The sequence below is a fragment of the Ursus americanus genome, chromosome 10, assembly GCF_024610735.1.
Source record: "Ursus americanus isolate L20-20 chromosome 10, mUrsAme1.1.p, whole genome shotgun sequence".
Taxonomy (NCBI): Eukaryota; Metazoa; Chordata; class Mammalia; order Carnivora; family Ursidae; genus Ursus; species Ursus americanus.
In genome coordinates, this window is record NC_142136.1 from 66,020,073 (window position 1) to 66,034,011 (window position 13,939).

The 13,939-nt window shown below is 37.0% G+C and overlaps 1 protein-coding gene across 4 annotated transcripts in view; it reads left to right on the forward strand.

Annotated features, from left to right (window-relative positions):
- STARD13 (StAR related lipid transfer domain containing 13) overlaps positions 1-13,939 on the forward strand; it is a 513,073-nt gene that overhangs the window by 127,828 nt on the left and 371,306 nt on the right. For 3 of the 4 annotated variants that reach the window (XM_087865194.1, XM_087865196.1, XM_087865195.1), the window contains one exon: positions 8,249-8,384. In XM_087865194.1, coding sequence (XP_087721320.1) covers positions 8,355-8,384 — 30 coding nt within the window. In that variant the 5' untranslated portion in view covers positions 8,249-8,354. Of the gene's footprint in view, positions 1-8,248; positions 8,385-13,939 lie in introns of those variants that run through there. The other variant, XM_087865197.1, reaches the window with a different exon arrangement.

Here is a 13,939-nt window from a genome sequence, read left to right on the forward strand (position 1 = left end):
TAAATCCGTGTGTTCATAATGATTTTTTTTTTAAAGAATGATCACTTTTAGAAGGTAATAGGAAACCAGTTCATTATCTTGAAAACTAATAATGAAGTTAAAGACTTAAACAATTTATCCTGCTTTCCTTTATGAATCGTAACACTGGGTAACCAAATAATGAATGAAGGAAACATCTCTATGTGACTATATTCCAACTCGTACATGAACAAAGAATTAAAATATAATCTTGTTGCAACCCTCAATAAATTCATAAATATAGGTAGTTAGTATCAATGCCTGCTAATATAAAAAAGGAAGACAATCAGGTATTATATACTTCTTGATGGAAGCATTCAGCACTATCACAGTCATGGAACCCAAATCGGATTCACCTACTGATTTGCAGAAAAACAGAAGACAGGAACAAGATGAAATGCACTATTGAACATGCAATTTGCAAAATTCGGACTGTGGAGAACTACAGAGTGTAGAAAAAACTTGTGTTTTTTTTTTTTTTAAAGATTTTATTTATTTGACAGGACAGAGACAGCCAGCGAGAGAGGGAACACAAGCAGGGGGAGTGGGAGAGGAAGAAGCAGGCTCATAGCGGAGGAGCCTGATGTGGGGCTCGATCCCATAACGCCGGGATCACGCCCTGAGCCGAAGGCAGACGCTTAACCGCTGTGCCACCCAGGTGCCCCAAAACTTGGGTTTTTTAACAGGTAAATTGTAACAGAAATAAGTTACAGATTAAGAGAGTTAAAAGATATCAAAAATTTTATAAGAAAGCTGGACTAAACTTTAGCATCTAGGGATACACATTTGACTGATAAAGCTATGAAAAATGCAGGGAAATAATTACTGTAAAAGTCCATAACAGTTCCTTTTGGGAGGAAGAAGGAGATTGGACTTTGTATGGAGTATATTGGGGGATTTGTTGGGGGAATAGGGCAGAGTTCTGGCAAAGTTTTACCCATTGACCGGATGGTGGTTAAAAGGTTCTTCACAGTTGAGTAATTCATTTAGCTATGCATCTATTTGTGTGCTTTTCTATATTTCTAGTTGACAATAAAAACATTGTTTTGAAAAAGGACTTGCAAAAAGGGAGGGAGCAGAGGCAAGGGAGGGTTGGACTCACGTAAGAAATGTTGAGATACTGAAGCATGTTTAAACTCCTTGATATTTATATAATCTCCCTGTATTGTTTAACTTTATCAGTTGTAAAATACAAGAAATCCACAGTGTCCCCATTACCTACAGAAAACAGTCAAACTCCTTAATATGTGGCTTCTTTATATGAGGACCCTCATAACACTAGCATACACCATGTGTTGCCATTACCCGCCAGGCCCAGTGAGATGGAGTCAGACAAAAATCCTCACTAATCTTTGAACATGTAGTGTTCTTCTTAAGCTTTCATGTCTTTGGGGTTCTCTTCCCCTGAAATACTATTCTTCCTTCAAAACTGAATTTAAAGGTTATTTTCTCTATGAACTCTATGAACTTTCCCCAGGCAGAATTATTTGCTGTTTTGTCTGTGTTCCCATATCATTGTGTACATACTTTGGTTTAAATCCTTATAATATTATCAGTCTACATGACTCTTTCTCCCTAGACTAGAACTCTTCAAGAAGATATATTTATTTTTGTTTTTCCAGTGCTTGCACAGTGCTTGGCATATGAATGAATGAACGAATGAATGGAGTGAATGGAGACAAGAATTGAGTGGCTCCAAAGACAGTTTGCCTAAGGAGGCCACTGGGTGCAGGGGAAAGATGTAGATACTGCAATCAAGTATGTACAAGTGACAAATAAAGCCACAAGACTGCTAAAGCTTGTCCTATGTGTCACTATGCTAAGTTGAACTGTATGTCATCATGAGTCTCCTGTGTTCTCACATCTTATGTTTTGTTCTGTCACTTCTATATCCATCTTCAATGGATCCAGTGAGGGATTTGAAAGAGACATTTGGGTTCTTCAATCAGCGTGGTGCTTTTTCTTAGTCTGTGTGTGGTGGGTCTCCATTGACTGTTTTATCGTACTAGATCCATCAGCAAGGGTGTAGTCATAGCTCTCATAGAGGCTATAATACAATTAGAACTCTGGCTTCCTGAAGTCCTAACAACATCTTGATATAATATGGGCCAAAAAATAAAATGAGAAGTAATAAATAAAATTGTATTAGTAGGTCCTATTAATATCACCATTTTAATCTAATGAGATGGCAGAGACATTGAGAACTTAAGTAACTCACTCAAGTCACACAACAGTAAGCAGAGAAAGTACAAGCTGAATTTGGGCAGCAGCCCTTTTTTTTGCTACACTCAGTACAAGCACTAAATAAATAGTAGTTATCATTATTGTGATAGAGAAGAGAAATCTCGTGTCTAACAGTAGGAATACAAAAAGCTGGAAGGCCTCTCTCAGATGGATGTGGAATCAAGTATGTCTTTTTTAGTCTAATTTAGCAGGATAAGTAAATTAGTCCCAGTTATAGGAAGAACAGATTAGAAACATTGTCAAAAATGAATTCAATACAAACTAGCTCAGCTCAGCTCAGGAAAATTTTCAATTTCTTCTTTGTGTTTTTAATGTTCCCTGAAGGTTAATTACACAAGCTTCTCTTGATATACAGAACACATCTACTACTTGAAAAATAAATGGCAAAGGTGACTTTGAGTTTATGCATAGCTTTGACCTTTGGCTCACTTCATTTGTATTTGGACCAAAACTGATGTTACATTATTTATGCCTATTGTTGCAACTGGATGTTAAGTCAGTATTTTACATGTTTTAAAATATGGATGTTTCTTTATAAATATTGTGCTTTCCTCTGAAAAATTAAGTGTAATGGTCCTCAATTACCAAATCAGTTAATTAGTAAGATTCTTCTTTGCAAATGAGGAAATAAAAGAATGGCATGCTGCACTTTTAAATAATATATAAAAATTAGAATATTAAATATTATATTTTAGAAATGTCCTAGAACTTTTTGAAGAAAAAGATTATTTATCTGTCTGTATTTCCATTTTTTATTTCTTTTATTCTGAAAAGAGTAAAATGAGTTAAATAATTTACCGTTTATCTGTCTAGGCTTGGACAGTCAACAACAGCACACACTTCAGTTTTTGGTATATTTGCATAACGGTAAATATTTTAGGAATTTTTTTCTTAAGCTCTCTTTATATGAGATTTTGGCATACATTAGGAAGAGAATTTCCTTATTGGTTTCTTGCAATTCTATGTCATGACTAGTTGTACATAGGAGAAAATATTCAATCATTATTACATCAGTGAAGTCTAATACTCTAGGGCTAATATTTATACATGGCAACCTTTGAGAATGACTGTAAGGATAGCATTTTAAAATTTCTTTGTCCAGGAGAAAAACAAATGAAGAGGCATTATTTGAGTAATGTATGAACTATGAAAAGTAAGTAATGGATAAAAAGATCTAAGGAGAAAAACATATTTGGAAAATCAAAAATTATTTCTAAAAGAGCTATCAAGTCTGAAGAAAAATTTTTATTCAGGTATTTCATAGTTATAAAAACATTAAATTAAACTGTTGAAATAACCTAGTTATATTGTAGAGACTAAGATATAAAAGAAAAATTCCAGTTTAAGAAAAATATTCCATTTTTTTGCTCCAAATAGGAACAAAACCTTATTAAATATTTCTCTGGCCTTGTCATTTTTTTCCAAAGAAGAAAATAGTTCTCTTTCTTGTGGCCACGGGGGCTTCCCATTTGTAATGGTTCTACTAAAATACTTAAAATGGTTTTTATTATTTAAAATTCCTGTCACTTGATCCTCAGAACACCCAGAGCAGAGCAAATATTATCACTATTTTCTCTGTTTTTACAGGTTCATTATTCTTTTATCCATTCGTTTACTTGTCATGTACTAACATAATAATAGCTATCATTAATCTATCACTTACTGTGTACCAGATAGTGTTTTAAGTGTTTTACGAATATAAACTCCCTACAGTCCAGCATTATTATTCTAGTTTTACAGAGAGGCAACTGAGGTACACAGAAGTGAAGTAATTTGTTCATAGTCACAGAGCTAGTGAATGGCAGAGCCTAGCTTTGAACCCTGCACTCTAGCTCCAGAGCTGGCATTTTTAATTGCTCTTCTGCTTTTTTGGTATGATAGCTATAAAAGTCAATTAAAACTTGTGGTCTTATGGAAGAGACAGGCAGAGTAAAACATGGAAACAATTACTCGTTCTTTCAAACAAAGATTTACTGAGTGTTCATTCTGTTAAAGACATTGTGCTAGGTGCTTGGTGGTAAACTAGACATACCTTGTCATTACTCTCATAGAGCTTCCAGTTTAACTTTGAAGCTGCCCATTAAACAAACAACAATAATACTGTGAAACACATGTTTTGATAGAGGAAGTACAGAAATCCACAGAAACCTCTCCTAGGAGTGATGCAAGGTTTCCCAGAGGCGGTGGTGATTAAGCTGAGATCTAAGAAATGAATTTACTTGTCTGCCTTAGTGTTGAGTTCTTCTAACCTAAATCCTAGGCTCTTTCCACTAAATAACAGAAATAAAATTAGGAGCAAGAAGGCTATAATATCAGATACAATATTATTTTAAAAGTGCAAGAGTGTACATAGGTCTGCTAATAAATTTGAAAGACTTTGTAATAGATAACATTATATTAAAATATATATTATCAAAATTCATTCAGGGGTTACATACCAGAATAGACCAAAAACCAATGGGATACATTAAACAAGTTCTCAAAAAAAGTACCTACCTCTAAGGGCCTGTAAGTCCTTTGACATTTTCAAAGAATGGATAATTCTCATGCAATATACATTTTCTGAACCTCATTTATAAAGATGCATAGCTTCCATGTTTATTTTATGAAACTAACATCTTGATACAAAAATTTGACAGAGGACAAAAATGAATATGAATGCAAAAAATGCTAAAGAAAACAGCAGCTAACCAAACTGAATAAGATGGGAAGGAACTGCTTATCACAACCAAGCACAGTTGATGTCATGCATGTAAGGATAGTTTAATAATTGTAAATATTGGGGCCCCTGGGTGGCTCAGTCAGTTACGCATAAGGCTTTGGCTTGGGTCATGATCCCAGGGTCCTAGGATCGAGCCCCACATAAGGCTCCCTGCTCTATGGGGAGACTGCTTCTCCCTCTCCCTCTGTCTGCCACTCCCCCTGCTTGTGCTCTCTCTCTTTGTGTCAAATAAATTTAAAAACTCTTTTTAAAAAATTGTAAATATCTTAGTATAGTTCATTGGTATGTCCAGGTATCTAAAGGGAATTTGATGAATTCCAAGAGTCATTATGATAAATAATCTTTAAAGACTTGAAAGTTACTTTGATGATATAATACAGGAATGCATGGTTGGCTTAATACAAGACTAATATGATTTATAAGTTAAGAGATTAAAGAAGAAAAATTTGATTATCTTAATAGATGGAGGAAGTACATTCAGTAAAATTCAACATCTCAGAAAAAAAAATTTCGATCAAAAGAAAGGAACTGCCTGATTAACACAAAAACAAAAACCATACAGTTAGCATCACACTTAAATGGAGAAGTGTTGGAAGCATTCTCCTTAAAATCAGAAATAAGGTTGGGATATATTTTACCACCTCTAATCAGCACTGATCAGAGGTCCTAGCCTAGTAGTAAGGAAAATAAAAGAAAGAAAATACAAAGATGGAAAGGAAACAAAAGTATCATTAGTCCCAGATATAAAAGTACAAAGACAACACCCCCAAGTATAAAACATTAATTAAAAACCTTATGTATATTTATGGCCACAACATCAATTAAGAAAAGTCGATTGAATTTTTATGTACCAATTACAGAACATAGAAAATGTAATTTTATGAAAAGATATTACTCATAACAATGTCAAAAATATCAAGTGCCTTAGCATGCATTCTAAAAGTGCTATATAAGTGGCCCTGCCTTTGCCATGGGAGCTCTAGAAAGCTGCTGGGTTGTTACAGTCAATTCCTTCCTACAGTTTCAGCCCATTTCCTCATCTCTGCAGGTATCCATCATCTCCAGGGCTAAGAGGAGCCCAAGCCTGTTAACCAGATGATGGTATTTAGACAGAAGAGGGCGTGGAGGTGGGGCTGGCAAGGATACAAAGAGAAATCTGGGGGAGTAGAGAAATCACGGAGGAGAATCAAGAGAGCTAAGTGCTCTCATTTGCCATGTGAGCCTCGTCAAAAGCTCATTCTCTTGGGGCGCCTGGGTGGCTCAGTCGTTAGGCGTCTGCGTTCGGCTCAGGGCGTGATCCCAGAGTCCTGGGGTTGAGCCCCACATCAGGTTCCTCCGCTGGGAGCCTGCTTCTTCCTCTCCCACTCCCCCTGCTTGTGTTCCCTCTCTTGCTGGCAGTCTCTCTCTGTCAAATAAATAAATAAAATCTTTAAAAAAAAAAAAAAAGAGCTCATTCTCTTTAGTAATTGTTTTTATAAAATCAGAACAGCAAGACTCCCCTCACAGAATGGCTAAGAAGAAAAGAAAGCGAAGTAATATATGTGAAACTATCATACATGGGATCTTGTATTTAATATTCTGTCAGCGAATGTCATTTTTTTTCTGAATAAGCTACAGTCCCTACCTTCCTGAAGGAGAGGACTATCCCCACCTGCTGAGTTGTAACAACAGCAACCCCAGGAGTGCTTATGGGGTTTCATGCGATCCACTGCAGCCTGTTAAAAGAGGTGCCAGCACCACCCTCATTTTACAAATGAACCTACAGGGAGTTGTTCCTCCAGGCATCTGTCAAATTGTCTACACTAGTGGCAGAGATAGACATTAGCAGTAATCAGAAGAGTGTAGCACTCCTTGGTCAACCCAATGCCAACTCACTGCATTGTCAGCTCCACTGACTGCCAGTTCATTGTAGTCTTATTTGTTGCTGCTTTTTAAAAAATTTAATAAGTCATACCTTTAAAAGTCAGTGTATACTTGAAGTAAGACCTGGCCCCATTAGCTTCTTCATGCCCTTTTCTCCAGGGCAGAAGTGTGTACACTTCCTCTATATCCTCAAACCCTTCTAGGAGACATTTTTGAGTTAGTAAGCTTCTAGTGCAAAGAACAAATCAAGTGATTGTTTTTAAAAGGTAAGTATGTAAAACGCATAACAGTGCCTGTCAAACATATGTTATTTACCATTATCATCACCATATCACTATTATTCTAATCATCATAGCCAATTCTTCTCACTGCAGGAGAGTTGCTGCAAGCATCAAGAGTAAGAAGAATGTAATTTCCAAGCAGCACATTTAATGATTCCACTCAGACTTGGCAGGTTCCTATGGACTTATATTCCATTCTTCAAATAAATGCCAGAAAGTATTGTTTTACAGGTGAATAAATTAAGATTCGAGGAAATTAAGGCCAAGGTTATGTAGTTAGTATTTGGCAATGCTACTTTCATATACAATTCAATAAAGTTTGTTTATTCTAGATCTTTTATTCACCCCGCCCCCAAACAACCTGATGATCAATGAGTAAAATTTTAGTTAAATGAAAAATTCACATTTCTAACCTTCCCTACTTCTGTAGAACTTGATACTTGTTCCAGAAGGAATAGACCAGGATAGAACTTTTCACTGGAGGCTGCTAGGTAACTTGTATAAGGCACTTGGACGTAGAGAGATGCAGAAGACTTCCAAGCAGTAGGAAGAATAAATCGAGGCAAACTTAATTACCCCAATTCAATGAGGATTTATCCAACATTCTAGAAAAGGACTTTTCCTATGTCTATGAGGTTTTGGGTTCTCTTTCTGCTAATATGTTTTTACTGATTTTAATTCTATAGCTAACTCTCAGAAATATACATTTATAATTGGCTCCCTATTTAACAAAATATAGAAACAGAGATCTTAAAGCCTAAAAGAATAATGTGGCTCTGTATGAGCCACATCTTACTATTTCCATTTTAAAAATACCTTTGGTTTTGAATTTTAGGAAGTTTTATGATATGCCAATATAGTGCTCTAGTTTACCTTGGTAGAGTAAAACTAATTTTAATTTATAAATTTACACTTACAAAAAGTTCTTATGCTTAACTAGGCTAATCTCACTGAGCCTAATCATAAATGTCTTTGGAAAAATTACTAATATCAGGGAATATTCTCACAGTTTATGTTAACTTTCAAAACATGTATTTTTATTGACTAATTTACATGAATTACTGCCTAGGAATAATTCTTTGTATGTGAAAAATCACCTGCTTAAAATTTCTTTCTACAGAATTCTATAAATCTGAAGACTAAGCTTTAAAAAAAATCATCAGAGGAAAGGAATTTGTAGAAATAAAACTGGAAACATCCAGAATCTTGATGGTGTGCCAAACCAGATGTCAACTGGAGCTCAACCAAAACCTAAAGTAAGTAGCTTTATTACAGAATATTCTGGGTGGAGTGTCATGTCCCATTCACGCAGTAAAGTCAGCACCACGTTCGCACGTTCTCCATTACTTTTTTGTTTTAAACTTAGCATTAAGGTTGACCTGTTTTTCATTATAACATGATTTGTAATATATGTAGTTAATATTTATAAAATTGGAAAAAATGCAGGCAGTGATTCTCTTAAGGCAAAATGGCTAGCTCATTGTCAAACGTAGAACCATAGCAGAGGATTATATGCACTTCAATTAATTCCTTCATTGTTAGTGAAAATTCTTGCTGCAATGAAAATACCCTTGAATTATTATTATAAAAGTCTTCCCTATTGGGATGCTCCATATCCCACCATGGTTCCAGAAATGAGGTATTAGAAATGAGGTATCACATTGGGGGACACATCTGTGAAACATCAGCTACAAACATTAACTGCACTTTAAATAACTGTCTTTGTGCCACAAAGCTAAATAATACCCAGCAATTTTTTGTTGTTATATTTTTTGGTATATTTTTAATGAGGAAACCTTGACCTGCCTTTCTTATAGATATTTTACAACTTTTATAACTTTTTTCCAAATCTCTATAATTTTTTCCACTTTTTAAATTGAATCTGAAAGTATGTCTTCATAAATTCTGACTAGTGTTGGGTTTAGAGGGATGTCAGGAATAACTTGCAAGATTTTGTACAGTTGCATATGGTTCTTGATTTTATGATGCCTTGGCTGCTTTACAATGTTAAAAAAATAATAATAATTGTGCCAATAAATACGAAGGGCAAACATTATGTGTCTTCCTGACAGGAAGCAGCAGAAACTTCCTAAATTACCTCAAGGGATAATTTAAGAGATTACTTATATAGGGATGGTCAGGGTTAAGGGAAGCCAAATGGTTGCCCAGCAAGATTTTTGTCCTTTAAGGGAGAATGCAGCCACAACCAAACTACAGCATGACAGAAATGGCACAGGGATCTCTCCTTCCCAACTTCTCTCCTTCCCAACTTCTAACCTCCTCTGGGACCTCCCGTTGGTTTGTTGACCTCATCAGGAAATCCAGAGGGAGGGATACTCAATTTAGCAATTGTGCCCCACAAGGCAAGATGGTAAAAAGCAGAGAATAGTTTTAGAGGGTCAAATAAAAGTATTTAGCATGCATTAAAATAAAAATAGCATGGCAGCTACCGTTAATAAATATGCAGTATGTTCTAGGCATGCTGCTAAGCTCTTCATACACATCACCTATTTAATTCATACAACAACTCTACAACATAGACATTATTACCTCCTTTTTTAAAGATTTATTTATTTTAGAAAGAGAGAGAGCGCACGCACAGACACACACACACACACACACACACACACACACACACACACACACTGGGGGTTGGGGAGTGTGGAAGCAGAGGGAGAGAGGGAAACCCAAGCAGACTCCATGCTGAGCATGGAGCCTGATGCCTGGCTCTATCTCATGATCCCAAGATCAGACCTGAGCCAAAACCAAGAGTTGGACGCTTAAACCAGCTACATCACCCATGAACTCCTCCATCTTTTCAGAAGAAATTGACCTTTACAACAACATCATAAAGTTAGTGGGATAGGTATTAATGTTATCCTGATTTTACAGATGAGAAAACCAAGGCCTAGTAAAGGTAAATCACTTGCCCAAAGCGGCAAAATTAGTACTTGAGTGTGAGTCTTCTTACTCTTTCTCATTTTGCCATAGCAACATACATGGCTTTGGGGAAGTTTTATAATGCCTTTAAGGAAAAAAATGAATATGACTAAGTGAAAGAAGCCAATCTGGAAAGGCTACGTACCATATGATTCCAACTATATGACCTTCTGGAAAGGACAAAACTATGCAGACAGTAAAGAGATCAGTGGTTGCCATGGGTTAGTGGGGAGGGAAGGATGAATAAGTGGAGTACAGAGGAGTTTTAGGGCAGTGAAAGTATGATGTATGATACTGCGGTGGTAGATACCTGTCGTTAGGTATTTGTCAGAATCCACAAAATTTACACCACGAGTGAACCTTAAGAAAAGCTGGGGACTTGGGGTAATAATGATGTGTCAGTACAGGTTCAACAGGAACAAATGGAACACTCTGGTCAGGGGTGTTGGCAGTCGGGGAGGCTGTGCATACGTGGGGGCAGGGATGTATGGAAATCTCTGTATCCTCTGGTCAGTTTTCCTGTGAACCTAGAACTGCTCTAAAAAGTAAGGTTTATTTTCTAATTAAAAAGGAAAAGAAAAATAGAGTACATCTTAATTGTATCTATTGCGATCCAGATTTTGTTTCGTTTTTGGTGAAGAGTGACTAAGAAATAGTGTCAAACTTTTATATAAGGCTTTCTCCTCAGAACCTTCCTCAGCCCAAGAAGAAAACATTCATTACAAATTGATTGTTTTTTTTTAAGATTAACAATGAAAGTTAAAAAGGGGAAAAACCATTATTTTTAGTGTGATGCTATATTCCATTGCCTATTGCCTTTTAAGGGAATGTAATTTATTAAAGAGGCATTTGGGACCTCTTTTAGCTGATTTCCTAATTTTTTTTTTTCATTCTTGTTACTTTGTTTTTACAGTAAGCTCTCAATTATCCTGGGACAGGTAATTGATTTCCAAACTAGCACATTCAGGATAGGGTAGCTTTATAAATTATTAGGTAAGAAGTTAAGGAGTATTTTATTTTTTGGCCCATTCAGAACAAGATTATAATCGGAGTTCTCAGTTCTCACTGATGCGGAGTGTGGAGAGGAGGACTATATTGCCTCAGATGTTAATACAGGATCTTTACAGCCTCTGAAAATCTTTTTCTGTTATCTGTTTCACTACCAAGATGTCTATTGGCATTCCTTCTAAGATGTATACTTATAAACGGAGCATACAAGCAGGGTTCAGCTTGACAGAAGAACTGCTTTTGCTGTTACATCTGAATCGTTAGGTAGATGGACAGTGTATTCTAGAAGCTTCCCTTACTGTTCCCTATTCTAGGGAATACTTTCTAAAACACAGCTTGCTTCCGTTTCCTCTGAATATGTCACGAAGTCAGAGGCTTCAAAAGATAGAAAGTTTGCCAATGCCTAATTTCTTCAAAGATAGGAGACAAATTCTTCCATACAGATTTGTGGCATCCTAATGTGCATTTATTCATCTGACTTATTATCATTTTCTTAGGCTAGCCTGCCAAACCCAATTTCACCCATAGAATACTGGATGTGTAAAATTCTCTGCCCTCTGAGGTACATGTGCTGAGTTTTGAATGTGGTCCCGGCTGCCAAATACTGAGGATAAGACTTTTCCCAGTCATGGCAGGTTTCCCACAGGCCTAATGCTATTCAAAGCGTTGAGGATGAAGGTGTTTAACCCTTGATTGCTTGTCAGAATTTCTGTATACTTTTAGAGGTGGACCAAAGTTGGGAGTATGGGCTTCTACCTTGGTAGGACGATTCATGTCTGTTCCTCACAGGTATTACTTGCCTAGGGGTACAGTGAAGTATAAAAGCTGCTGATGGTAACTGCCCTATAAGTGAGACGCAAGAACGGTTCAGGACTTACACTGGACATAGACATTCTCACCAAAGAGCCAAATAGCTCAGTCCGAAGCCAGATCAGAGCCACACATATAGAAGCTATGCCCTGCACACTGGCCACCTTTTCTAATTAGCACAAAGATATCTTCTGACACTAAGCTATGAGTCCTTGAGAATGCCAGTGAATGCCAACCAAAGAGGATATTTTTTTTTCCTAATTTTTATTAAAAAAAAAAAATCCCTTGGGCTAGCATGGGCTACTACTTGGCTAAGGGGATGGTCCAGGCTGAGTTGACAGAAACAGTAAAAGTCCAGGGGCCAAGCCATAAATTTGGACAGCGAGGTTGCCAAGGCTAAGAACGGTATTTAAGAGAAAGCCAAGGGCAAACAGTTAACCAGTTGAAAATCTGGGGCTATTCTGGCTCTGTTCTCAACTTCAGAGAGCAAGTTGGGCACATTTCTGAAGCCAGTGACTCATGAGCAGCTTTTGATTTATGTTTACTTTCCAGACATGTGTGTGGGTGGAAGGGCCGGGACATTGACGTGGAAGTTATATTCTGGGCAGGGAAGAAATCAGTGGGGTGCGGACTGGCCAGCTGCATAGGATCTATCCTCTATAACCTGTATCTGCATCCCCATCTTCCTCCTGAACCCAGACCCTTATGCCTGCCTGGCTGTCTTGGCGTCTCTAATGCACCTCAAACTCAGTGTATCAGTCTTGAACTTCATCATTTTCTCCTGTGTTAGTGAAAGGCACTCTCAGTCAGCTCATCATTCAGGCCAGCAACCTACATGTCACCCTAGTTTCGTTCTTCTCTCTTAAACTCACAGTCTCTGTCACCAAGTCCTGTCTAGTCTGCATTTCTAATGACATGTTAATTCATCGCCTTTGGATTCCTGATGCCACTGCTCTGAGTCAGGTATTTCTCACCTGAAGTGCAGCCTATTAGCTGGTGTTTGGTGTTAAATACCCCTCATCTGTTACCCAAAATGCAAACAGAGTGATCTTTTATGAAGTTAAATCTCATTATGTTTCTGTTCTATGGAAAATCCTTCAATATCTTCACATTTTCTTTGGTAGAAAATCAAACTTCTGGGTACATTAGACAAAGCTGCTCACAGTTTAGCCATGCCAACTTCTGCAGTCTCTCTTCTCTTGTCTCCTCCACCTTCTGCCTGGTGTTCTGTCCATATCAACTGTTTTGGGATCCCTCTCACACTCCTTGTGTTTGCATCAATTGTTTCTTCAACCCAAAATTCCCTGTCTTCTTCACACTGATTCGCTTGACTAGGTTCTCAAGACTCAGTGTACTGGAAGGGCCCTGTTTTTCTAGCATTCATCACATTAATATTATCTGTATATGTTTTTTGGACTTGAAGCAATTGAAGTCCAGATTGTCACTTATCTCAATAACGTAAGTGCTTAGCATAGTAATTTAACATAGTGAGCACTCATAAAATGTTTCGGACTGTAGTGTGTTCTAGTTATTTTTGCTTATAGGGTCTCCTTTCTCCTCAGGGGTAGTGGCCGGAGTTGCTACTCAGACACATTTAGGCTAATGTTGAGGCAGGGTTTTAATAATGGAAAGGAAGATGGATACACATTCACACCATAAAAAGTTAATGGGTTCTAGGGTGACAAGAATTGAAGAGTTGTAAGGGACAAAGACTTTCTATCTAGGAGAAATTCCTAGAATCCTCCCACCTGGGTCAGAGTTCTGGTTACCTCTCTTTTCTTTTTTTTCTTTTTTTTTTTCTGAGAGCACCAGAATTTGGGCAGCATGTTGGTCTTTGCATTGTTACCTTCTTTGCTTTCATCTATTATTTCTTTTATTCCTTGACTAATGAGAATGAGTCATTCCAGCAAGTATGACTCATCCCTCCACAGTTTTTCTCAGGGTTTTTATTGGAAATTATAAGAAAGAGATCATGAACAAAGGGGCTCCACATAATATCATCATATCAGTACTTTTTATTTTTCCCAAACAAGTGTTGGAGGAAGATAAGACA